This window comes from Pseudopodoces humilis, chromosome 13 (genome assembly GCF_049639895.1).
Source record: "Pseudopodoces humilis isolate 2021_Gansu_Grassland_sample_001 chromosome 13, ASM4963989v1, whole genome shotgun sequence".
NCBI classification, from domain to species: Eukaryota; Metazoa; Chordata; class Aves; order Passeriformes; family Paridae; genus Pseudopodoces; species Pseudopodoces humilis.
In genome coordinates this window covers 6,043,944-6,071,404 of record NC_142212.1, presented here as the reverse complement: position 1 = coordinate 6,071,404, position 27,461 = coordinate 6,043,944, and the positions used below count along the sequence as shown (strand labels likewise).

Below are 27,461 nucleotides of genomic sequence, written 5' to 3'. Positions count from 1 at the left end.
TTAGAGCAGCCACGTTAACAGATTGTCTAAACCACTGAGTCGAGAACAAGGCATCTTGAAAGTGTGCAACAGGCTGGCACATGGCACAAACACAAGGCAGTGACACACAAGTGACAGACTGACAGGCCAGCCTGGCACAGCACTGAGGAGGAACATGCAGGAGAAAAGAGTGTGTCTGTGTGTGTCTGTGTGTGCATCTGACTCACTGAGGGTTTCTGACACACACAGTGCCTTTCTCTGAGACACAGGTCCTGGCACAGGGTCCTCCACACCACCCTGATTCCTCTTCCTTGGCTTCTTTGACTGCCCCGCACTGACAGCCCCTACAGCCACCACCACAGCCCAGTGTTCACGAGCCCCTGGTGCCTGCTCCTCTGCTCGGCCCCAGCTCCCTTCAAACCCACAGCCCTTACCCATGCTCCAGTCACTCATTCACCTCTGTGCCTGCTCTCTGCCAGGCCCTCCTTTCTCTGTTCACGCTCTCATCTCCGTCACTTCAACACCGACTGTCCCTGAGCAAGCTGGCACTGTCACCGTTGTTGCCATCTGCAAATGGTGCGGCAGTGAGGGGAGGAGAAGGAAGACCAAGGCAATCACTATCACCACCCTTCATCCTACAGCCATCACTTCCCCCACACCAATCCGCCTTCTGAGGGCATGAGCTCCTGTCTCTTAGGGCCAAGCAGTATCAGTGGCACAAACTCCCAACACCCCCTCTCCATCTCACCTGCCCTCTACCCCTCCCCATCACCCTGCATGGCCCTGGGGCAGTCTGAAGCCTAGACAGGACCAGCAAGGCCCTGAGCCAGGTGCAGAGCCACTTTCTGCACCTCCCACCCTAAATCAGGTCTCACCTTCCTGGGCCTCCTGACTGTCACCCTTGCCCCATCCTATAGACTCTGGTATAACTATTAGCATCTCTTTGCTTTTCTTCCCCCTGAGGAGGCACCACAGGGCTTTGCCTGGCCACGCTCCCCACAGCACTTCACACTCACCCACTCCCCAACCATCCTCACCTGCCCCTCCAGCTGCCTTAGGCCACAGTGAACACAAGTGGGAGGTCACCATCTCTGCTGCCAACCCTGCACCTTCCCTGAGGCAGCTCACAGCAGACCACACCCTATCAATTGCCAAAGTACTTCTGTCACGTGGCACCAACCCCAAAAATACCAACTGTGCACAGCCTTAAGCTTTCTCAACAACCAGCCATGTCCCCAAATACTAATTGTGAGACCCTGTGACCTACTCCCAACAGCCAAGGCTTGCACATCCTGCCCAGTGATCCACCAGCAGCCCCAGCTGGACAGACCAGGCTGGTGGGGAGCAGGATGGGGCTGAGGGCCACTGGACAGGTAACGCTGCTGGTGCTTTGGCATGTGATGCACTCACTGATTGGCTTGAGTGGTTGCCCAGCTGGCAGCCCTGACCCTCCCTGTCCATCTGCAGAGTCACTCATGCTGCTCTGGGGGCAGCTACTGACACACCTTGTCACACCTCCCCTGGATTGTTCTCACCAAGCACTGGAGATGTGGGAGCTCCATGCCTGAGCCACATGTCTGGGCACAGAGCAGGGAGGGGCAGTGTCCCACCACCAGCACTGGCCCCTCCATCTCACCTACTCCTAGAGAAGACTCCCTGCACAAGCACCCATCCTCTGTCCAGCCTGCAATGCACTTCAGGAAAAGGGATGGAGCCAGCGAAGGGAGAAAATAAACACACCATCTACACACATACGCAAGTGTCAAACGCCCTTTAGTGGTAGACAGAGGTGCTGCGGTCCAAGCGGCCCGGCCCCGCTGCAGCCCCGGCTGTGCTGCTGCTGCCTGCAGTACCTGCCCTTCACCGGATGTGCACCATCTCCTCCAGGAAGGGGGTTTTCATGCAGCCCGTGCAGAGCTGATCCATCCAGAGAGGCGCCTCGTGCTGCAGAGGGGTGCGCCGGGGGTAGAAGGTGAAATTCACGTCGTAGTTGAGCAGGCAGCTGATGGAAGCCATGTAGATATCAGAGAATCGCACCAGCCGGCGGGAGAAGTATGTGGGGTTGTGGAAGGTGCGGAAGATGCTTCCAAACTGGGGGTTGAACAGGTTCTTCGTCAGGGACCTGAGAGGAAAGAGATGGTGTTCTGTAGCTAAAACTGTGGTCACAGATTCTTCCCACTTCCTTAGCCCTGGGCCACTCTCCCCTCCCTGAGCATCAGGGGATCACCCAGAGATACAGCTGCCCTGTGCAGTGAGACTGATGAATATTCAGTGCACTCTTACTGCACCTGTTATGGGCAATGTCAGGAGCTGCAGTAGCAGACAGTCCCTCAACCCCTCCCAGCACTCCCTTTCCCACCCTGCCTTCAAACCAGTCCAACTTCCCAGGCTGCAGGACTGCACTGCTGCATGGCCCCTACCCAGTGCTAAGTGAGACCAGGCAGGACCAGAGTCCAGCAGCTGCAGCAGCATTGTCCCCAAAGCAGGTTACAAAACAGGGCCTGGGAGTGCCTAAGGGACCTCACAAGTGAGGTGGGGAAATGCTCACCTGATCTCCTGCCGTTCCTTCATCCACTCCAGTAATACTTGCTTTGACTCCGCATCCTGATACATCTGCAAAGACAGCAGTAGAAAGCATCACATCCATCAGTCCTGCAGGCTCAGTCCTCAGCTCCCTGCAATTTCCACTGTAACTTACAAACCCAGAGCCCACTGCACCAGGAGGTATTTTTGAGAACTAGGCAAGATAATACATCCCCTCATCCCCATGCTAAACCCAAAATTCAGACTCAGAAGGCAGCATATAACCTGTCCTGCTCAGTCAGGAGCTGTTTACCTGCATTCTCTCCAGCAGCCCTGTCAGAGCCTGCTGCCAGGTCAGGGAGTGCATGTACTGCTCTGTGTTTATGATCCGGATCTCCGTCTCCAGTTCAGGAACGATGGCTCCAGTCCTCCAGCCATGACGCAGCATGAGGTCCTGGAGATCAGGGTGAAAAAACAACCAAGAATTTAACACAAAGACTGAAAGCTAAACACAACCCTGGTTCCCAGAAGAGTGGGTTTGTTCCCATTTCATATTCTCAGGGGATAGCCATTCATGGCCCATGCCAGTAACAACCATCTCCTGGTCACTAGGATCAGTTGCATGAAGCACCTAAAGAGGTGGGATCAATACAAACTGCTCTCAAATTCACACTTTACCCACAGAAAGTACTTCAGGGGCCTTTTCTCCAGTGCTTGCCTCTGTCTGACATCAGTGGGGAAGGCTGTGTGTCCTGTGGGGGGTGGCACCCAGCACAGCCCTGAGCACTCAGAGCAGGCCCTGCCTTATCTCCAGCCCAGCTGCAGCCACAGCAGCCATGTGGGATTGCTCCCACCTCACTGGGGAGCAGAAACATTTCACTCACCGCAAGGTCACTGTACAGATGGTCACCGAAGTAGAGCACTTTGGATCCACGCCAGCCCGTCAGCCTCAGGAAATCAAAGAGGTTGCCCTGCAAGTGACAGGAGCACAGGAAACATGGGTACAGGCCACCTTACCACATACAGGTGTGAGCACTCTCATGGGATGCCAACTGCTCTCTGCCCCACCATCTACACCCAGAGGTTTCTGTCCTTCCCCACCTCACTTCACTTTCTTCTCATGTGACAATCCCCCGTACATCCCTCAGTTTTTTTAAGGCTAGAGAAAAAGGCAAAAGCTCTTACAAAGAGTTTTTGCAGACAGGAAACTCAGGGGACATTCTGTGGTCTAGGGCACAGCAAATCAAGAAGACAACATGGTCTAAAAAGGCAACAAAAGGAGGCAGTTTAGAGGCCAAGAGACACCTTAATTAGAAAAGCCTGAGGATGGGCAGAAAGAACCCCAGGTGTTCTGGGTTTCGAAGTTGTTGGTCTCGGCTGATAATGATTTCACCTCACAGGGTGTACCAGAGGGAAGGTGAGCACTGCCAGGCAAGGCTTTTGGAGTCGGGAGCTGTTCTACACACCTGACCACCATCCCAGCCCCAAAGATGAACAACACCCACATGTCCACAGAAATTGTTTAATCAAGCTAAAGAGCCAGGCAGCCTGCACAGATTCACAGCTGAGTAAAACAAACCAAACCCCAAAGCACCAGCAAAAGCATAGCACCAAGTAGCTTTCAAGGCTTTCCAAACATTCATACATGCACAGAAGGCACTTCAGGGACTACCCTTCCACATCTTCACACAAGCTTTTCACAAGAGTCATGAAAACAAAACCCACTAGGAAAGAAAATGGCCTCATCAATGCCAGCAGACCATCACAAGCAGTCAGTGCAAACCTATGAGCCACTCAGCAGCAATCCCTCTGGCCAGTCTCCAGTGGCAGGAGGGAGCCAGCACCCCAACCACCAGCACCAGCCTGGCCAGAAAGCCCCAAATCACAAGGCAGCCCCCCAGCAGCCACTGGCAGCTTGCTCTATGCACAGCTAAAGGCTGTCCAGAACCAAGGTGCTGGGCCTTCTGTTGCTGCAGCATCCCTGGAGCTGAGCAGACTTCCCTCAACAGGACAGAAACAGAACCAGGTGCTTCTTGGACACTACGTTGCTGCTGCTTGTGTGAGAGCTGCTGAGGAAGCCACTGGCAGAGAAGGAAATGGAGTACAGCCTTGGAAGGAGGAGAGTCCTCTTGCTGTGCTCACACAGCAATGGACCTGAGAGCCAGGAAACTTGTACTTGGAGCTCCACGGAGACACAGACCTGTTCTGAGACCTCCAGGTCCTACCCTCCTTTCCCCCAAGATCACATATCTGGAAAGGGACAAGAGTACATACTTGGCACATACAGAAAACATCTGTAGGAACAGAGGGACTAGAGGGCATCACTTCTACTTCCCAGTCCCTAGGCCAAAACACCAGTCCCTGAGGTCCCATTCATGGGATACCCACAGCAAAAAAACTGCCATCCAGTCCTGCTTCAGGGGACAGGAGCAGCTCAGAGGCCTCTGGCAACACCACCAGCTCAGGTCCATGGCTGTTAACACTTCCCAGAAAGAAGCATATTGTGGCACTCCAAGAAACCAAAAATCCTGGAGACAGGGTGGGCTGCAATCAGGATACACACTCCATCACATCCTATGAACCACAGTTAGGCAACAAGTTTAATGCAGTCGAAAAATATAATTGTGGGGAAGAATTGGAGAGGGGCCCAAAATCCTACCCAACCCACCTTTGTCCTTCATCTTTTCCCCTCCTCAGTGCACCATTCACTTGGGTGAGCAGCCGGTGGCTACAAGATGTAGGTGGGGCAAGAGGAGGATTTAATTTAGAAAAAAACTCCATGGGTGAGGTGTGCCTTTCTCCTGAGGGAGCTGCTAACCCCCCGGGAACGAGCTCTACTTGCATGTTCCCAGCTCCAAGCTCTTGGCAGAGGATGGGACACCAGCCCAGCGCTTTGGCAGACCCACCAGAGGTTTCCCAACAGCACTACTCAAGGACATGACCTACTCTACTACCACAGGTCAGGTCCCAGCTACTTGACCTCAATCTCACTAACAGTTTTTTCCCGTGGGATTGGACAGCTTAAATAACCAAGAACAAACCGTCCTAAAGCCAGAGGCAACTTGTCTCAGGGGACAGACCAGCTGCAAGGATAACACCCAGGGCAGCAAGTTCACCAGAGCTGCAGCTCATCTTCAGACATGCTGGTCCTTCCAGGAGGGGAGAGTCAGGAGCCAGGCTTTGTACCCTTTGATGCTTTGTACTCTATTTGATCACCCTTGTTTCTTTATTCCTTATTTCTTTATTTTACACAAGTCCACCTTTTCCAGCCTTATGGAGAACAACTTGGAGTGAGGTGTAGAAGATCTTTGCATTCACAACAGGTTTCAGTGAGCTGTGCCTTTTTAGCTTCAACTACCACACTCCTGGGAGCCCCTCCAGGACAAGAGTTTCAGGACTAGGACAGTCAGAAGAGCTGAGGGAAAGGTTCACAACTGGCCACGCTGGACAATGTCAGAGCAGAGCTCCCAGGGTGAAGATTTCATTGTATATGCACGTGGGAGACATTCACTGCCCCACATATACAGGAGATGTTTCCCTACACCTCATCTCACACAAACAGGGCAGCAGCAGGGAAAACCCAGCCTGGCAGAGTTAACTCAGCACAGGTTCCCTTGGGCAGAAAAGCAAGTACCCCACACCTTAAGTTCCATGGCCCTGCTCTGCCTTTTCGCACTTGACTCCATCCCTCCATCCCTAGTGCCAAGCCCATGCTGAAAGCTTTCTGGAGGACAGTGTCCTACCAGGCCAGTGAGAACTCCTGGGGACAGAGGGCATGTCCCACTGCCCAGAGCCAGCACAGACCGCAGAGTGTGTCTTCTTACCAACACCCTCTACCCACATGGGTGCTCTTTCCAAGGACTTCTGTCCTTGTCATGTTCCAAACATGAACAAGTGTCCTACAGCAGAACCCATCATCTCCCCTCACCCTGACCAAGCAGACTGTCATGCTTTTCCAGTGATTTCCAAAAGTGCAGGCATGTTATAAGTCCCCATCATTTCAGACTCCTGCTTGACACCCCTTATGCACCCATTCACTTTACCTCTTTGTAGATCTTTCCCTTCTCCAGCTGGTTTATTTTGTCCCACTGCAGTGAGCCTTTATCATCCAGTTTTCGAAAAGGTCTGGGAAAAAACGGGGAGATGTGAACTTCTTTTGATTTTTGGTGATTGTTACCTACCAACCAGAATATTTGAATCACAAAACTTGTTTACCTATGTAGCAACTTGAAATAAAAGCTCTACATGAGTTCTAAGTGACCTTCTCAGCCTTCTGCAATCTTTTCTCAGGGGAAGTATGAAAGGAAAATACCTTTTCTAAATGCTTCCACTGACTGTAGCCATTTCACGCCAAAATCCCTAACAATTCTTCTTGCTTTCACATACAGAGAGGAAGAAAATAACCATAATGACTCCCTCTGAAATGCCAAGGCCAAGAAGGCCATTAAACACTTTGTGTGCTCATCCAACCTAGCTATGCCCCAGCCCAACAGAGGCTGTGGAATGTCATTATAGGATAAAGCAAGTCTGCAGAGAGAATGGAAAGCTGTCCCCATGCTGAGTTCACCAGGTGAACCAAGCTGTCTCCTGTTTTTCCTGAGGGCTTGCCATGACATTCTCCACTCCATGAGTTGATCTTAGGCACCAGGCAGCCATAGGTTTTATTTCCAAGAGAGCTAGATCATTATAGCTCCAGGCTGTGCTTATAAAGCACTTCACCTGCAGCCCATGAAAAAAACCTTTACCAGGCTAGCACAGCTTATAAAGCCGTTCCATAGGTTTACTCCAGCATATGCCAATGGTCTGGGTAGTGGGGGAGGAAAACACACACAAGGAAAGAATAGACCAATCCCCCAACTAAGTAGACACAAGTTCCCAAAGCAGAGAAGCCAAAGACCAAAGTAAGGACAGCAGCCTGTCTATTGGCAGCTCCTAACTTACCACAAAACCCAGCTGCCACATACAAAGGCTTCCAGAGCTGCCAGTTCCCAAACAGCATATATCCAGTACAAACAAGACCCCAAAAAACCTCAAAAAACAAACATAGATACTTGCTGTGGGGAAGAGGAAAAGGAAAGATTTTGTCACAGTCTCAAGACAAGAAATGGCCATCTCTCATGCCGATTTTAGAAACACGTTTTCTGCTTGGCTCTACACATTCTCTCCACTTATTCCCAGCCTGGTCAATTCTTGCCTCCTCAGAGAGTATCTGAGAGAACATCGGAAGGTTGAATACCTCCTGAAGCTAGACTATGCTTAGCAAACCACTGCCTTCTGGCAGGCCAGAGGAGCAGTTCCCTGCAGGGAGGGGGCCCAAGCCCCAGGCAGGACTGCCCTGGACACGTACTTCCGCCGGTCAGTGAAGAAGTTGGGCTTGTCAGCTTGCACAATGACCATGTCAAATAAGTCCCGCCAGTTCTTGCCAACCATGTGTTTCATTCCTTTGTCCCTAAGGGCAAAGGAACAGAAAAATTAACAGATCCAGTACTCTTTTTTCACCCAACACTGCATCTTTACAACAGTATGCCCTAAATTCACTCTTATTTCAGTAACAAAGAAAACAGATTTGTGAACCCCCCCAAGGCTGTCTCATTGTATCAAGTATTGATGTTGTGCTTTGTTTCAAGCTGTCACACATTTTCTTCTGCACCACTGGAAGCCCAGGGAAGTCTGTGATACATCAAACACTGCCAGAGGCAACAGAAAGTGTCAGCTCTGTAATGCTGTGGCCAGCCACAGCCTTGTAACTTCTTCAAAAAGTGAGATCAATGCTGTGGGTGCAACATTCACCACAAACAGTTCCCAGAGAGCTCCATGACTACTGCCACAAAACTCTGTTCCATACAGATTCCAGGTGCTCAAAGAGGGAGCGCCCTGCACAGCTCTTGCTGTGCCATGGTGACCCATTGATGAGCAATAAAGGTACTCACACAAAGCTAAAGGGACTGTTCGTGATGAGGAACAGCTTCTTCTTGTGGTTCACCAAGCGGTTTAGAACAGCATAGATTTCATCCCCATGCAGAATATACTGTTCTGTATCAGAATGAAACACACAACATCAATCAGAACACTTTGGCATAAGTCATGACCACAATTCTATAAACCAAACCAAACCCAGCTCCTATACCACTAAAGATGCAAAAGGTCTGAATTAGATCCACCTCAGGCAGGCAGGCAATGAATTACCATGGGGATTCCTTATCCCCATCAGTCCTAAAGACTGAAGAAGTGACAAGTAAATTTGGCACCAGAGCTCTATTTAACTCACCCATATCTTTTTCAATCCATTTGTACATCACTCCTTTCACATGAACATCTCTAATTGCATCCTAAAGAAAAAAGCACAGGGAAAAATGTTTCAGTTTTACACCATGGCATTCCTGTTTCCCAGCATGCAAACCTACTACCACACTGAGGACCAAGGCTATAATGATACATCCCCTCCTTGCTGAATGAACAAAAGGTCCATCATTGCAAAGCAGCAGAGCCTGCCCAGCAAGGCTCACCAAAATGCCAAGAGAAGAGTGGGGTGGCTGGCTCAGCTGCTGCAGCGCAAGGGGGAAAACCTCAAAACTTATCTGTGAAAGCACAAGTTCCTTCCTGCTTTTGGAAACAAGCACATGTTGCCCCACTGGTTCCAAGGCAGTAAAGACTGTGCCACTCCAAAACCATTTACTGTCCCAACACTGTACTGTCTCAGACACCAGGTGGCTTTTCTTCCTCCCAGTGCCTGTGGACGTTCTGCCAAGTGTGACCCAAAGGACAGGAGTGTGGCCAGGGTGAACAGCAGCAGAGGACAGTCTGTGATCCCAAGGTGCTCCCCACAAGCCCAGGAGGGCCACAGCTCCTAGCCCTGGGTGACCAGTGTGCACAGGCAGAGCAGAAGCTCCCACTAGGAGGGTGGCACAAAACACAGCTGGGAGGGAAGCAAGTTAAAACAGATGTTGTCAAGGGCATCCAAATATCCTCTATTTTCCAGGCCAGAAGCCAAGATACAGCACATTTTTGGACACACCCAACTGAGATTCTGCCCAAGTCTCCATCCAGCGAGATATGCCAGATCCACAAAACCATTTCCAGAGCAGCAATATAGTTTGCAGTGTTTGCACATGCAAATGCTAGTTTGAACAGCACCATTTTCATCCCTGACAATTTGCACAGGTAAACAAATCCAGCCTTTCCCCAGGACCCTTAAATTCCTGTTACAGTGTGTCCCCTTTCAGGAGCTGCCCTTTCAGACTGAGTCCCACACTCGCCACCACCATCGCTACTGTGACACTTGCCACACAGTCAACTGGCCTCATGGCAGTGCTGGGGAAACCTCCTCATGACCCCAAAACATTTTCCTTCAGAACTGGAGAGATCCACAATTTACAACTTAAAATGGGCTGATGAAGGTGGAGGCATCACCACTTCAAAATGGAGTTTTAGGAGCTTCTTTCCACCATATGGATTTGAAGGGCAAAAAGGCAGAGGTCACATTTCTTTGCCTTATTGGAAGGAATCTGAACAGAAAGCAGGATCTCTAACAAGAAAACAACTTTCTCTTAACCAGCACTATCACTAAAAGCAAGCAGAACTTTTGACTTGTGTCAAAACTACCTTTGCAGAGAAGAAAATTTTCAGTGTGCTCTTTCCCTAAACTCCTGTCCTCCAAAAAACAAAAGAATAAAAAGGAAAACTATAATATTTGTGCAGGTAAAATCTTGGTGTCTTGGTAGGTGTCAAACAGGGCTCCAAAAATGCCTCCAAGGGAAAGCAGGGTAAACTGTACATTCTTACTCTCAAATATGAAGTGACCAAACTGGCGTGACAGGACTACTTTAATTACACGTCAGCTTCAGCCTTTACCATACCCCAGGGTCTGCCCTTTTGACTCAGTGCAGTGCCTGTAGCACTGAACCTGCTCCTAAATACACAGGCTGCAGCAGCAGTGCCACCAAGAGTTACAGCAGGGGGTCAGGTTAAGTCAGTGCTGTCCTAACAGCTGGGCTATGCCAGTCCTCTGGGACACCTTTCTGCAGCACAGAAGGATCTCTGTGCTCATGTTCACAAAGCATTTCTTTGCACTTGAACTTGGGTACCGCAAAGGGATAAGTTTTGCAAAAATATTTATCTTCATTGTACAGGAAAAAAGCAAGAACTCTTCTGGTGAGAGTACATGATGGTTCCTAGGTTCAATATAGATTTCAGGTATGGCCACAGATTTTCTGTCATATCTCTCTTCTTTGTCTATGTTAGTTGTCCCTCAGGGATGACCACAGTCTCCACCAAAAGGACAAAGCCAGGATTAGCACTCAGGAGTCTGAGAGCTGGACCACATTACTTGCCCTGCACTGGACATGTATTAGCTGTGGCAACCATTCCCCTGCTCTAAAGATTTCAATTAAGAGCACATCCATTTGATCTCAAAAGAAGGTTCAGAAGATACTCTTCACAAAAGGCCTCAGAAGTCAGCTGTATCCCCTCTTCCCATTTTCCCCACCCCAAGAGAAAAAACAGCATCCAACACCCCTGAAACGTGTTAAGGTCTTGTGGGAAATGGGCTGGTGCATTCCTATCATGCACCAACAGAAGGTCAGGATACACAGCTGACAGGTGATCCTTATCACAAAGCAGCAGCACAGACATGGAGCCCCATTTCCCTCCCAGAACTGAACAGCCAATGGGTGAGCCTAAGATTCCCACAAGGTACCAATCAAAAACCCTTCTCCATGGAAAAAGGAGTGCAATAAGGAAAATGTATTGTCTGTCAGCATAAGTCACCCAGAGCAGCAATCTCAAGCACTTAGATCTTGTCTACAGCATTAACTGAGAAGTCAAACAGCCCAAACAATGCTGATAATCCCACACAGCCTTTTCAAGTGCCACTCAACACCTTGGAGTAAATGACACATGAAAGCTACAGTCACCCTCTGGATCAGACTACACTGCAGCTGCAAGGGGTACAGGATTCTCAGAGCAAGCAAGGACAGGTGTTTTACAACAATCACCATATAAAGTAAACTGTTCTTTACACGGCTAGACCAAGACTCTTTGAAAAATGAGATACTAAGGAAAACAATTTAAAAGTCTGCAGAACCAGAAAACATTCACACAAGATTTGTGACATATTTCCCATGGAAAGATCTTCAGCCTAAGCAGCCTAGACACTCCTATATGAGATACACCAGAAACATCGGCTCTGTAGTACAGACAGAACCCCAACACGTTCTGAAAACACAGCTTTGAATATTCCCTGGTAATGCTTTGATATAAAGGGACAACAGAGCTGGTTGGTCTGGTCAAGGCTGGTCACTGCCAGCCCCTTGTGTTTGGGTGCTGTGGAGCTCATAGCTCTGATGTGTGAACTGTGGGGCAGTTGACATTTCACTTACAGATATGTCCTTGTAGAGATGCACCTGGTCAAACTCAATGCCATGAGTGATGAAGTAATCAATGACTGAAGAGAGCAATGTCATTTCAGGAAGAGAAAAAATGTCCATAAACTGCTTAAGCGATGGACCCTGGAAAACAAAAAATGAAAGGGAGAAATTAAACCAAAAAAATACTGGGAAAAAAATAAAGCCAGCAAGAAAACTCATCCACCCAGCATCATCTGGAATATATTCCAGGTTAACAAAAAGGAAAACACTAGTGTGGGAAGTCCCAGCCATTCAGCAAGCAGACCTCTCTTCTTAATCAAAACACCAACCTTGAAGAGAGAGAGGTGTCTCCTTCACATAAATCATTAAACAAACCCAGCATCATTAATACTACAGGGTGAAGATGGAGGAAGCAGGGAGTCGGTCCCAGATATTTTTATTTCAACCTCTGCTTCCCACCTGGACTCTTGGCATAAATACAGGTGCCAACAGACAATGCTCTGCTACAGCAGCAAACAAGGGCCTTGCTGAAGATGCCACGTTGCTCATCTAAACCAGGCTGTGACACTGAACACAGGGCACCAAAGCTGCCCAAACCACATTCCAATGAGGTTTCACAAGGCACTGTAAGAATCACTCCAACAAGCCATTTGTCAATGCCTGTCCATCACTACAGAAAACCCAGAGGAAAAAGAACTCCAGCCCACCAGCAGTCAAGTGGAAATGGACAGTTACATGCTGACCAAGGAATAACTCCCCTTGCATTAGGCAGAGTTGCAGCTCTCACACACATTTACTATCATTATTGCCTATCAATCACAAATCTATCAGCAGGCCAAGAGCCAACTTTGTCCCCAGAGAGGCTCTCCACTAAAAATAAACTTTGTTTATTCTGTGGGTACCACCTATGCAGAGGGCTGCAGTGAGTCTCCCTTGCAAGATGAAGCTGGGATCAATTTTTTCGTTTTCCATCAATAAGACCAGAACACAATGGGAACAATTACTAAGGTCCTGTATATGGAAAGCAACTTGGGAAGCACACAGACCTCCCCATGAACCTGGTCACCGGCAGTGCCCTGGCAATCCAGATCCATCGTGTCTGTTCATGAGCTTTGAGCAATCCAGGACTGACAGCTGTGAAGCTGTAACGCTGTAGGACAGTACTGGCCCACTTCAGAAAGCATTTATTAGAGCTGTGTGAAAGACAGACATGAAAGCAGCATCCAGAAAACCACAGAAGGTGCAGCTGGGGGCGCTGATGGGGCCCCTGCTGCCTAATGACAAACCTGTGGCCCTATCATGCCAGGATGTGTAACAAGAGCCCATCTTCCATTTAGTCTGGCTAGGTAAGGGTGGCATGACACCAGCTCTGTCTAAAGGCAATACCTGGGGCAATACAAATTCGGGTCAAAAGGGCAAAGGAACAACAAACAGCATTTGGCTTGGGTGTTTTACCAAAAAAAGCAGCAATCAAAAGCTATGTTGGTGTGATGAGGGTCATACAATTTCCATCACAGCACAGGACAATTTCATCTACAGCAGAAGACAACACAAGGGCCACACACCACACACGGTGGTGCTGCTTACAATACTCACTGAATCCTTCCAACACTTCTGTCCGTTTTGATGTCTGGCTGCTAAGGGAATATTTCTCCCATAGCAAACCCAAAAGTTTCTGTAAACAGCCTTCATCTTTTTTTCCTGTTCAGAGATTCTGGGAAAGAAGCAAGAGGGACAAAGACAGGCAGTTCCTACTGAAATAACTAGGTATAGGATTTAGCAGAGTGCAGCAGAGCAAGGACCTGTCCTACCTCTCAACACCTGAAGTACAGAGGAGGCAGGTAAATGTTCAGTTTTAACAGCAAAGATTTACCTTGTCAACTCTGACTTCATTTTTGCGCCTATTGTCATTTTTCTACAGAATCAATCCAACTTCTCCCAATTCCCTTTAGTGGCTCTGACTTCCTTAGGCAGACATAGTGACAGGAGTCATGACAAGAATTGGACTGTGCTTCCAGAATGTTACATGTGCCTTTTCTACAACATCCATGAGATCACCTTCATTACAGGCCATCACATGTAAAGTCACACCAGCTGCAGTGTCAAACCCTGGGAAAGATCTGTGCCCACCTACTGCTGGTGTTGGGATGTTGGCAGCTGACCACACACTCCTGCTAACAGAGAACCAGGAAAACCCTTAATGGAAAGTATTTACACACTTAAGCCATATCAGTCCCACCTCTCTTGTTGCCTGTTAGCAACCTTCCTGTTGCTCATACAGCCATATCAGCATGGCAGACTGAGGAGAACAAATCAGAGACCCCTGCTAAAGGCTCACTCCTCACCAGTTCACTGCACCTGTTAACACCAGCAGTCATCTTAACCCTTCTTTCATCTTTCTCGCTGATGTGAGAAAATATGCCCAACTCAGAGGCACAGGTTGAGCAGACATTGCTGAATACAAATGCCATTAGTTGTAAATACTTTTGTTTTCTTTGGAATCCACCTATTAGTTTCATGGAGTCTGTTACATTACTAGGAGAGGAGATTCACCACTTCACAAAGACTAAGCTCATACGTCTACTTCTGTGCCAAATTTTTCAATACCAATTACAGAAAAGAAGCAAGCACCTGGTACATACAAAGGCATCTCAGCAAAAGCACCTGGTCCAACAGAAGGCCACAACTTGAAACAGGTTTCATGTTTACAATTATTTAAAAAGAAAGATGAAATCATCTCAAGTTTGACAGGATTGAGGAGAGCTGCACAGGAGGAGGCCAGTTGAGGGCAGTTTACAGACAGAAATCAAATTCTAAACAAAAATGTCCTATTTCAAAGCTGGAAACATCATTGAGCTATAAACAGAGTATATACTTATCCAGAAAGCAACCACTCATAGATTAATTGTTCCCAAGAGAGAAAGAGAAAACTCAAGAAGAGACCTTGTTGTAAACTTCACAGAGCAGATTCACAGGGGTATTACCAGAGGAAGTGTGCCCTTCTCCTTGAAGTTTCCCCTAAGGCACAGGAACTAAGGCAAGAAACAAAGGCAAGAAACTTCTGGGAGAAGGGATGTGAACGGTCCCACTTGGCCACTGCACCACACAAGACACTCAAGGAAGAAAAATGTCTCCTAACTTCCTCTAGTTCAGAAAAATCAAAGTATTTATATAGCTCCTACAGACAGAATGTCAGTATTTTACTCCCTACACTCATGGACTACAATCCTATAAATAATATCCCCTGAGCAGTTGTGAAGGGTGTGGAGGGAGATCCTTAACGTGAAGAGAAAAAAACCAAAGCCAAAGAGAGAGAGGCATTGCAAGCACCCTACTGCTGCTACACAGGGACCGACCCCTTCTCAAACAGCTCACTGCAAACACAAGCACTGCAGGCTGCCCCGGTAGCTTGGGAGCTAGATTTGGCAGAGGAACAAGCAGGGAACATCTCCCTATCAGCCTTCAAAGCATCAGCTCTAGGCCAATAGCCCTGGTATTTACAAATGCTTTGCAGATGTCTTTCAGATGCTAAACTGCTAAATAACCTCTGGGGCATATTCCCACTAGAACAAAAACACACTGCAGCTCACTGGGGACCAAGTCTTTCAAAGGGAGGCTGCAGTCATTTACATGTGCATACAATTCCCTCTGTTTTCCAAGCTGTTCAAAGAGCTGCTGCTGCATCCCAGCAAGGGTTTACAATACCTTGCCATAGAAGTCACTCATCTGGTACAGGGGGATGTGCTGTGTACCACCGTAGAGTTCGATCACCTCCTCATCAGGCACCGGTTTGAGCCCTCTAGACACAAAACAACACAACTGGTCAATAATCACCAGTCTGCACAGTGCTGCAAACAGTAGAGAAAAAACAGGGGGCAAACAGGCTCTTTCCTAAAACTCAAAAATTCGTCCTGCTCAAAAGAGCCAGGCAGAGAGCCTGTCAGTCTAAAGATTCAAATAAAATCTTTCCCAATACGTTCTTCAGATACCTCGTTTGCTCCTACAAGTTAATTAAGAGGATTTATCCACATTCCAGCAGAGTCCAGCCAGAGGCTTCTCTCTGTCGTCAATTTGCTGACAGGACTGCCCTACCAAAACAGCCTGAGACCTGACTTGGGCAGCACTGGGTACGCAACTTGGTTTGGAGATATTGCTTCCATGAGATACATCACCTTTAATGAAAAGGTGTAGAAGAACTCGCTGAAAACGGGGTTTCCTTCTTATTCAGTTTTCCTAAACAGAACAAGATCTTGACTAAGGCCATTCAACAAAGAAGGCTGTTTTTCCCAAAAACACCAAAACCAGGAGTATGGCTGATCTGTGCAGTTCATAACATCAGGTTATCTGACTGCTGCAGGTTTTGCCTCTTGCTCAATTTTGATGACTGTTTGCTCAAGCAGTCGGCAACTTTCCCTTTCTCCTTTTCTACTCAGTTGTGATACAACATCTAAGAAGTTAAATGTTGTCTCAGTTGTGCTCAACAGCAAAGGACATTGTAGAAGGACACTCCAAAAAAGATAGTTACAAAAGAACACTAGGGGGAAAAAAAGTAAAATATGTTTTAACTAAAAATCTCTTTATGAAGCTGAAGTAAAATATGTGGCAGTACAAAGCCCCTGGTTCCCTCATCCCCCACGTTGGCACTCAGAGAAGCCAAATCTCTCGGGTTATGAAACTCCCTTCTTAATATTCTTAGAGTGTTTACTGTAACTGAAGCTTAACAGCAAAAGGGCAGAGATCAAGGAAAAAAAAACACATTGGCTTCCATGCTCAGGAAATACAACATAGGATTTGCAGGAGATTTGCTATTGATATTTATAAATTACTACTTCTTACACACCAACTCCACTCCTCTTTGGGGCAAGGTGTTTTCTCAGTCTCCAGTCTCCTAGGAGAAAAATTTGCTCTGAGCTGTTTCAGCCACCTATTCCAAAGCAAACGCAGCTCTTTTTGGAGAGCTAAAGGAAAAATAGGACAATCTAGAACTTCAAGTGAGCCTAGATTCTGATGCATTATAAATTTATTGGCATGTCTGTGTTGCTTTAAGATGTAATTTATACACCCAGATCACTCTCCAAGGCACAGCAGAGCACTGCTGGGATACACTCCTGCCTGGAAAAGACAGGCCCATGTGTGAATCACACCAAGAAGCCCTTTCCTATTGGCTCTGTTTGCTCTCAGGTGTTAACCCAGCCTTGCTGTAGCTGCAGTTAAAACACCACGCAGTGTACGTGACCAGATGTGCTATTAACCATTACAAAAAGCTCCCCACCCACACCTGGCTTGAAATACTTGAGAAAATATAACTCCCTGCAATTATATGCCAGGTAAGCTTTTGAAGAAAGAGCAAACAGGATGAGCCAGACAAGACTGTGCTCTGCTCAGAAAAGAAGCAGAATAACATATGACATGAACACACTCAGATGTAGAAATCCACTTTCGCATATATAAGCATTTAGAAAATGATTTTCAGAACTGACAGACCTATATGCAGTCCCCAGCTGGACATAATGGAAAGCATCAATCTTCATCAGAAGACTCTGTGACAAGGGATAGATATTTACTGTTAGAACTGGGTTATTCTTAAAATTTACACCAAAACCTTATTAAAGTTTAAAGTTCCACACAGATGACATTCAGAAAATAAAGTTCAGTATGAGCATCCCACATCTATGCACTTTAGACAGCGCTTATTCTCCAGCTACTTTTAGACACACTTATTCATACTGTGACTTTTTATTGGCCTCTCTGGCAAAAGACCATCTTCAAAGTCTTTTACATCCCAGTTTGTGGACAGGGGTGCAGTTGAAAAACAGGGACAACAACATTTCAGTGACAATTCATTCAATCTATTCTAATGTTCCCTCAAGAAAACACACATTCCAAAGGAGATTTGTGTGCACATATCTCCTCCCCTGACATTTATCTGAAGCAGAACTAAGTTGGCAAGTTTTAGCTCAAAGCACAGCTGCACCCAGTCATTTTCCTCACACAAGAGCTCTCCCCTCCTCAGCAGACATTGAAGGAAAGATGTTCAGGAACACACCAGGCTGGTAACAGAGCCTTCTTTGCATTTTTACTATCCATCCTTTACTAGCCATCCTTCTCCATCCACGATTCTGAAGCTGTAACACAAGTCCTTGGGCATGGAAAGAAGCCTGACATTAAACCCACATCACTCTGCAGCTTGCACAAGGAACAAGACATCAAACTTTTCATCAGGACACCATATCAATGCATCTCATTACACTGTGGGCAGACCTCCCAGTAATCTGTGAGGAGTGTGTGAGGAGACAGGCAAATATGCTGAAAGTTTTTCTTATACAGGCACAACCCAGATTTCTGTGTGTTTTGCAAACTCTGATTCTGAGAAAAGAAAGTTCTCTACATTCTACTCACTCAAAGGGTGCTTTGCTTGGCCAGGCCACTCATCTGTGTTTCTCAGATACAGCAGCCAAAGATTTAAACAGAGAAAGAACCTTCAGTTTCCCATAGATCTACTTCTTGCTTTTTAAGGCCAGAGGCATGAGTGGTCTGCTGCCATGCTGTCTCCACAGTTAGGACAAAAGACAGAAAATCTTTATATTTTCTTCCTTCATTCTCTTTTTTTCCCTCCTTCTGGAGAACAGCACACACATTCCAGCCTGCACTGCCTGCTTCCCTGAATTTGCTCAAACTCAACATACGAGAAAGCTACTTCAGTGAAACAACTTTCTCTGCTGTGCTCCCACCTGACTGCCTGGCTGCAGCAGCCAGTAGGGCATCACTGGGCATCAGGCTTTCAGGGAATAGGGCCAAAGCACTGAAAAGGGTTAAAGCTAATGCCTGCACTCTGCTTGCCTGTGTTCCAAAGAAGTATGCATCTCAAGTAGCTTGGATCTTATTCCAGGCAGTCCTATTATTCGGGTTGGGGGGATGGGGAAGGCTTCCTAAAGCTTTCTCCTGACAAGTCACTTCTATTCTTAGAGTAATACATTATGCCTTTGCTCCTGGCAAGTACTTAGTAGATGCAGGATCGAGTTTTGTTGTTTAAATTTCCTGAAAGACAGAAATGATCACATAAACAAGCTCAGTTTTCTATTAATTAGCCTGAGGAATGAACTGACTTCTAAATTGTCAAGGCTGTTTACTAGAGACCTTTGCTAGAATGTCCCCTTCTGCTGGAGGCCAGGCTGGCACAATAGATATCTTTCCTTGGGGAAGAACCCAAGCAGTGAAAAGCACAGCCACACAGACTCACTGGTCATTTAGTGACAGATGTTATTGCAAGCAATGACATCAAGTATTTCCATTAAAAACGTAACAGTGGGAGACAAAACCCAGGAGAGTGAACTTTGTACAGCTTACCTTTTGTACATCATAGTGAAGTCCACGTATGGCAAATCCAGGAATGTAGTCATACTTCCCAAGCCCTTCCGGATACTGGGAAGACAAACAGTGACATCATTACAGCATAAGCACTGGATAATCAACAAATTAAGTTCACCTGCTGAGCTCGTTTAGTCCTGCCTAATTTTGCCCCTTCAGCAAAGAAAGTGGGTGAATGGAGTAAGACAAAGGATCAGGATACCCAAAACTAGTTTTTCTCATGTAAGGGACAGTTGTGGTAAAGCATCAGATTCACTGAGGCAGTCAGGACACTTCTTGTAAGCTCCACTCTGCATATATTTGGCAAAGATTGGCACTGCAGGGCCCCTCTAAACAGAAAGACACAATGAGAAAAAATGCTTAAGCAGTCACCCATTGCAAACAAGATATCTGTTCTGGGACATGCTCTAGGGCATCATCCCATCGACCAGCACATGCCAACTCCTGCACAGCTTAAGTGTTGGCCCGTGGTTTATGTTTAGCCACCATGTGCACCTCCAACCAGCAATCCTGTAGACATTCTTTCTGTAGTTGAGTACAACTGACCAAGGCTTTTTTACAGTAGGGCTTCCAGTCCACATTTATAAAACCTCAGGAATGTATATCATGTTAAATTATCTCAAAGGAAATTAATTCTGCAATCAAAGATTGTGAAATATTAAATTTATCTCAATAAATCAAGCAATCGACATGCATGCACAATGCCTGCACAAGCATGTCTGGGGCGTTGCAAAGACAGCAGCAAGCTTAGCACCTCATTACCTTGAATTGTTCTATTAGGATGTCTCTGGCAGTGTTGAAAATCATGGAGTGTAGTAAATTAGAATACTGTGCTAATGTGTAATCGTAGTCAAAGCCATAGATCTCCACATCTCCCAGGCTGATCTCATTGTTAGCATAGATGGCAGCAGGGTTGAGGAGATTGCAGACTCCTGGTGGAAGGAGATCTAAGAGAAGGGAAAGGGGAGAGGTTAGAGAAGCTGAGGGCATCGCTGAAGTTTAGACTTTTTGTTCTGGACCTGACAGCAGCTGGAAATGCCACACAGCAGCAGCAAAAAGCACAGAGCTGCTGTCGAAGGTTGCTGCCCTTAGCTCACTCAAATAATCTCCCCGTGAAAAACACACTGTGAAACCTCTGGCTGCACCTGGAGATAATGCTCTTTATCCATCTGCACAGTCAGACTGACCTTTTGTGTCAGGAAGCTGCAAAACAATGCCCCCTGGTCTCTGGCCTACAAGAAGCAAAGCAGACCCGAGATTCTGAAGTGTCAAATTTCTGTCTCAGAGCAGCTGCAGTTTCTGCAGGCTTCAATGTGAAAGGCAGCTGTGTTAAATCACCAGAGAAACACACACCCCTCACTTAGAACTCAAACAAGCAAACAGGCTAACTCTCCTCTTGGAAAAGACTTAGATTACTCCAAATCAGAAATTTTGAGGTTTGTCTTTTAGCATTTTTTCTTTCTCACAGAGGCAACCAGACTTCACAGAAAAATCCCGCAAGTACCTTTAGGACTTTTTAAAATTTGTATTAATGGGCAGGAAATACCAAAGTTTTGTACAAACACCTACACGTAAAAAATAACCCCGACTAGGTTATGCTCCTGGAGCATGCAATGCTGATAGCAACAAGTTATCTGCTTTCCTCTGATAAACAGCTGTGGACACAGCTCAGTCCTGCTCAGCATGTCGTTTGTCACTGCAAAGAAGGGTTACTTTTCAAGATGCTCGGGAATAACACTTTGCTCCCCAGACCTTTTCGAAAATGGAGTTAAGTGCCCAAGCAGCTAAATCACCTATATGCAGATCCCTTCCCAGAGTATCCTTTCCCTCTCCAGAGAGGAGAGCTTTCACTCCACTGCAATGGGAGAAGCAGGAACAGACCTTCCCACAGGCTTCCCGCTCCATGAGAACTGTTGCTTGCAAGAAAGAGCAATAAAAATAGTTCCTTGTAGTAGGTTGCCTGGTCACAACCACACTGGGGGACAGAGGGGAAGGAGACATTTCCTCCCTCCTCAAAGATAGGTATTTTCTCTTTGAATGACAGAAGAGCAGGAATTTTCCAGATCCTATTCAGCAGTGGGTAGTATTTTTTCTTTTCCTACCTTAACTTTTGCCTTTTAGCAAGGACCCCTGTCCTGGTTCTTTAGTGCTTCCTTGCTATAAAACCAAGTTCCATCTGTGTCTAGGACAAAAAAATACATTATTAGAAAGCGATACCAGCCCTTCCCAATAAAGACTTTGTCTGGAATTATAACAGAATTCAGGCAAAAGTCTGAAGTTCTTTTGTGAGCCTTAATTCAGGGAGGTAACCAAAGAAATAGATTCAAATATTTCAAAACGTTTCTTTCTCAGGGGGGGGAAAAAATCACTATGTTACAAAACATACCCATCCTTCTCTCCTAACTGACTTCCATTTGGCCTTCAAATACAATTCACCAGATCATGTGGAGAGGAATCACTAGAAAATAAAGCAGTATATTAAGGCAGGAGGGATGACTTACTGGCTGCACACCAGGAACAAAAGCTCTCTGTCAGTGCTCTGCTGGTGGCAAAGTTCCTGGAAGAGGCTTAGGAGAGCGGATGCAATCCAGGTACTTTCCACTGAGATTTTAAAAGATGGGAAATGTAAATAGGATTCAGATGATCACAACTTTCATCCTTTCATCATAAATGTTCTTTGCACCATAAACAAGAGTTCCACTTCCTGTCCTCACCTTCAGTCAAACTTGTGGAAAGACCTTTTTCTAAGCTTGCACTGGGATTTGCTGGGTGTTATTTTTTTTTCCTTACAAGGAAAATGATGACACAAACACATCTCAGAGGAAATGTGCAGGGCTTTCCTCTTCTATTTTGCTAACATTCAGAACAACACATTTTGATAGCCTGAGAGCATCACAAAATATCATTGCCTGAACCGCACCTCTCTTTTCACAGAAGACAAGAGAATCTTCTAGATTCAACCACATACGCCAGGCACAACTTTTGCAACAATACCATCAGGAAAAACTAAGGGAGCAGTAGGATTTTGTAAAAAGGAGAAGGCATTCTGAGCTTCACCAAGCAAGTCCCATCTGTGATCAGAAGCATAAGTAGTTACTGTGCCACTGCACGATTTATGAAGTACATTTAGACCCACTGAGTGCCAGCCTCAAAGGTACAGAGCCTCTCTGCTGCCCTCTGACAACCTCTTGCCCAGGTCATTTTTCCCCACCCACATTTTGTCACTCACACAGCATGCTCTCTCTTAGCTCCCTAAGGGCTGAAAAAGGATGCATACACCAGCCAAAATGACTTATACCCACTGCCTCACACACAACGTGTTCCCTATGTTCACTTCCCCAAGCACCACACATCCCCTTGCTGTGTTTTCTATTCCACATCACTCACAACTCGCAGCTTGCTCTGTCCACCCCATCATCCTACATCTTGAATTTACAGTAATTTCAAAGCCACTGCTCTTCTGGGAAGCAGGAAATCTCTGAAGTTCAGTCTTGAGATTAATGATGCACATTTGTCTCAGTGTAAATGTCCTTTTGCATGCGCACGCTCCTCAGAGCTGCAGGTCTCCATCTCCTCAAACTCACACAGTCTCCATGAAGGGAGTCCAACTACAGCAGGGAAAAGACACAGCCTGAGAGCACAAGCAAAATCAGTTTCAATACAAGATCCCAAAAATGCCTCAGGGTTACTGAGCCAGGTTTCAAGAAGCTTGGTTTAATTGTGTTTGTTTGGGGGTTTAGTTTGCTTTTTTGTGGTGTTTGTTTTTCAAAGATAACCTCCTGGGTGGTTACCAATCCTTAGTGCTTAATCAAGTCCTGGGCTGCAGGCTTGGGTGCTGCTGCTCTGCACGTAATCTGCCAGGGATCTTAGTCTCAGATTTCCTGGCAATTGTCAAATCAAAACAAACAGACACCCACCAGAAATTCACGAAGATGCCATTTTTCAATAACGATAGCTTTTGCTTTTCATCTGCCAAGACACCATAACAGATTGCTGGACAGGTATGATAAATTAAAGAAAACAACCACACAAAACAAAATGAAGACCAGTTTTGGCTATTAAAAAAGAAAAATAATCCCAACTACTCTTTCTGTCTGGGTCCTAACTAGAAAGGCAGACAATATCAGTTACTCACTGCCTACTCAGCAGTTCACCCAGGAAGTCTGATCTAAAGAAGCAGTGTGAACACATCGGAGGATAGAGGAAAAAGCTGCTCTTGCACTAGATGCAGCCCCAGGAATCTGCCTGTTTGCACAATTTGCTCCTGTTTGCAACTCTGACAGCTTTTAGGGAAGTGCCTGCATGTCCACGGCACATGGTGAAATTCAGCAGCAAAGGCAGACCACAAGAAAGCATGTTTGATCTCGTGTATCTCTTACACCTGGGTGCTAATGCAAAGTAAACACAAAACTTCATTTTCCCCCTGTGAGAACCTGGACAACTGCTTAAATCAGAGTGTCTCCATGAGAGTACAGGTGTCTCTACCCAGGCAATAAACCACATTGTTAGAAAGCAATAACCCTCAATCCCCAACAGGAGAGCAGAGATGGAAACAAAAGCAGGTAATTAACTGTGAGCAGCCACTAGAGACACCATCTGGCCCCTTCTGATGTGAAAAACGCTCTGAGCAGGAGGTGCCAAGCACGTCTCTTGCCTTTCTGAGCTCCCGGGGTGCCAACAGCATCTTGCGAGAAATGTTCCTGTTCTCTCACAGCCCCAGATCCAGCATGTTAGTGAAGAATTCTACATAAACAAGGCAACTCACCCGCATCTCCCACACCCTTTATACTCCCAGAACACAGCAGACATCTGTACTAATTTCTTCGTATGACAAGCAGGGAAAAGAAGGGTACAGACAAGCAGATGGCCATTATCCTCCATGATCTTCATTAATCAAAAAGTTTCCCTTGTTCACACTAAGTTGCTTTCTAAAGACAAACTGCCAGTTTTCCTCCCTTCCAAGCACTCGTTTATCCTCTTGAAGTGTTGTTTTGTGCCATTTCCTGCAAAGCACTCCCACCAGCCAAAGCAGTTCCTTCTACCAATAGGGTAGGAAGGGAAAAATATTATCTAAAGACCATTTAATTTCAGAGAAACCATGTTAAAAGACCTTGGATTTATGCCATTATGCCTAAATATTTTGGGATTTCCTGCTAGTGATATCTCCATTAGCTAAAAGCAATATTAAAAAAAATATAATTTCATTACAAAATCCCATTTTAAAAATATACAAAGGTACTAGAGAAATGCTACAAGAATTCTTACAAGAAAAAATGAGCTATATCCAAGAAAGCAGAATTGTGAAGTTTACGTAACTGGTCAATCTTCCAGTTCTGGCTGTTCTCATATTTAACCGTGCTCAAGCTTGTCATGCAGAGGCAAGAAGTTTGCAGATATTGTAAAAGTTCCCGAGGAAAGTTGAGTTAGTGTAGCCTCTGTTAACAGATTTGGAACACCTAAGAAAAAACAAATGTTTATAGCCAAAGAGTCACTGGCTTGGCAGTCCCCTTGTTTCAGGACTGGATTTTTCCTAGAGTGCAAGACTTCAAAGCCTACTGAGAGAGCTTATCAGCCTTCCTTTACATTTATCAGATCAGAAAACAGCAAAGTCTTGCTCAACTCCATCTCCCTGACTAATGTAAATTTACTTTTCCTTTCGCCAGAGTAAAAAAAGCACAGTAAGTGCCTCAAATTTCTACGGGTACTGAAATGTGGCCGAAAGAGTTACTGTTGCAATAGGCAGGGGGATAACGAAGAGTGTGGTTTCTCTTGAGTCAACACTGAGAGGAGGTTCTACCTCAGAGGCACTCTTTGTGTAGCAACATTTGTATCACCCCACTCCAGTCTGGCAGAGAACAGATGTGTTTTTACAGAGTTGAGAACTTCTTGTGCTTCTTTGGCCCAAACCTGCACCACCCCTCAGCTTTACTGCACAGAAACTCGTCCGGCACATCCTGCCCCGTCCAACTCAGTCAGCATTTATCGTGCAAAGTGCAACAGTGCTCCGTGGATCTGGTCCTAAGCAAGGGCTGGTCTGAAAACACACAATGAATTCTCCTGGCAGAGACCTCTCTCCAAACCAGTGGCAATAACCAACACAAGGACAAGGGACTGCACAAAGCTGGCATTTTAGAGAGGGAAGGAGGAGGCACCTCAGGAGTCTGCCCCAACTCAGTGTTGGGCAATACTGAGCAGCCAAGCACAGACATTCACCTTCACACCAGTTAGAAACCAAGCACAAAGGAACAGACTGATGCCGCATTCTGCACAACTGCTTACTCATCAAAGCTCTGTCTCTTCCTGACAAGATCTGAATAACAGCACTGTCTTGAAATTTTAGTTTGGGGAGCTACTCTTGAAACAAACGAGGGCCTTATTCAACATATCTGATGGCTACCTGAAGGTTTGTGAAGAGTCTGCTTTCTAACACTTGGGCTACTTCACCCGACTTCGTTTTGCATTTACTGCTGGTGATTACTGCTCCACCTCAATTAATAACTGTATCTCTTGCATCCCAACAGAGTTATGTGAACACAAACTTCACAGTCTCACGTAGCAAACCAAGTGTTTTGCCAAGAGGCTGTGACACAGCCTATTAACACACATCTGCATTTATAGTTTCAATTCCATTATGGAAAAGTAAATAATGCCTTTGAGGATAGCAAGCTCCAAACGGCAATACAAGCATTGCAAATTGGAATTTCTTTCAAGCAGTAGGGCTAAAACCACAGCTCAGTCTTGGAGGGTATTATCAAAGCTCCAGTCCTCTGTCAATATTCTGTACTGCCTTCAACAGTGCTGGGAAAGGAGCTTTCATCCTGGAATGCAGCAGGCTAAACACCTATTAGATCAGCAGCAAATTCTTTTACGTTTGTGCATCATAAAGGACTCGAGATTTTATGCCAAATCCAGTGGACTGTAAGATGGGGGAGGAAGGAATGACAGACCTTGCCGATCTCAGAACAGGGAAAAAGTTCTTCCAGATGCTGACTGCTGCCCTTATCCAAGCCCTTAGGTAAACAAAAGCTAACGAAGAGTTCTGTAAGAGCAGGCACAAACTCACACTTCCTAGCTCTCCACAGTGCTCACCTTCAGCATCCCATGAATCAAGAAACCAACAGGAAATAGTTCTTTGCCCTCATGTCATTAAGGCTATTTTCAGGAGAGTTTAATACAGTGGAGGTCTACTGCTGCCAAAAAGACCACAATCCTGTTTTCCACACAGACAGATTTGGCAAACAGTCTGAATTTTCTCCTCACTTGGCAAGATTTCAAAGTACCCGACAGAGCCAGGTAACTTCTTGGTCAGAGAAGCAAAAACGCACACATGAAGAAAAGGCGTGACACGTGTGGAGCACAAACTGAGCTCAGGATCAGGACCCACCCCAGGAGCTGCACCATCAGTGTTCTCCAGGCTCACCCTGGTGCCAGTGGCGATTTGGACTTGTCACCCCTTCACTCAGCATCCCCATCTATTTGTCCCAGTCCAACCGCGATTCCATATGCCAGACAAAGGAAAACCGGAGAAAAAGGCAACAAGCCCCTAGTTTAGACCATTTGCTATAACAAAGCCCACGATGCAAAGGAGGCTAGTTATGAAAAGTCCCATATACACTGCGTGTCCTGAGTCCAGCCGGGGAATCTGCACAGAAGGAAGCCGAGGATGGAGAGAGGAAGATCAAGACCAGATTTCACTGAAATAAAACCATCCCAGCGAGCCGCGGGCAATGGAAGATGTGGATGGCATCGCTGGGGAGAAAGGCTCCCCAGCAGCTCCACAGCACGGGCAAGTCCCCAGGGCTGCGGGGCGGGGAAAGGCACCGAGACGCAAGGAAGAGAAAGGAGAGGGAAAAAAAGAATGGAAAGGCCGGCCCCGGCAGGACGTGGCGGCCGCCTTACCGTAAACCAGCTTCTTCATCTCGTGGTACCTGGCCCACAGGTAGGTCTTGGTGTCGGAGCCCTCGGCCGGGACAGGCTGGCCGCCGGCTCTGCCAGGGGCCGCCGGGTGCTGCTCCCGGGGCTGCCCGTGCCCACCATCCCCGGTGGCTTTGTGCCGGCAGCTCTGGCAGGACACGGCCACGGCGAGGAGCCGGGGGGCCGCACTGCCGCCCCTCCGCAGCGCAGCTGAGCCCAGCGCCGCCATTGCCCCACCGGACGCCGCAGCCTGGGGGCACCGCGCACAACCGGGGCTGCTCCCCTCCGCCGCCCGGTCCGCGCCGGGACCGC

The 27,461-nt window shown here is 46.8% G+C and overlaps 1 protein-coding gene across 1 annotated transcript; it reads right to left on the bottom strand.

Annotated features, from left to right (window-relative positions):
• Positions 1 to 1,735: 1,735 nt before the first annotated feature.
• Positions 1,736 to 27,461, bottom strand: NT5DC2 (5'-nucleotidase domain containing 2). The gene is made up of 14 exons (XM_005522164.2): positions 27,135 to 27,461; positions 19,998 to 20,182; positions 19,215 to 19,289; positions 17,352 to 17,407; positions 15,573 to 15,666; positions 11,880 to 12,008; positions 8,771 to 8,831; positions 8,433 to 8,535; positions 7,850 to 7,951; positions 6,546 to 6,627; positions 3,387 to 3,473; positions 2,816 to 2,956; positions 2,528 to 2,592; positions 1,736 to 2,101 (listed from the first exon to the last, which is right to left on the bottom strand). Exons 1-14 carry the CDS (start codon positions 27,376 to 27,378, stop codon positions 1,840 to 1,842), a joined length of 1,686 nt encoding a protein of 561 aa, XP_005522221.2. The 5' UTR covers positions 27,379 to 27,461; the 3' UTR covers positions 1,736 to 1,839.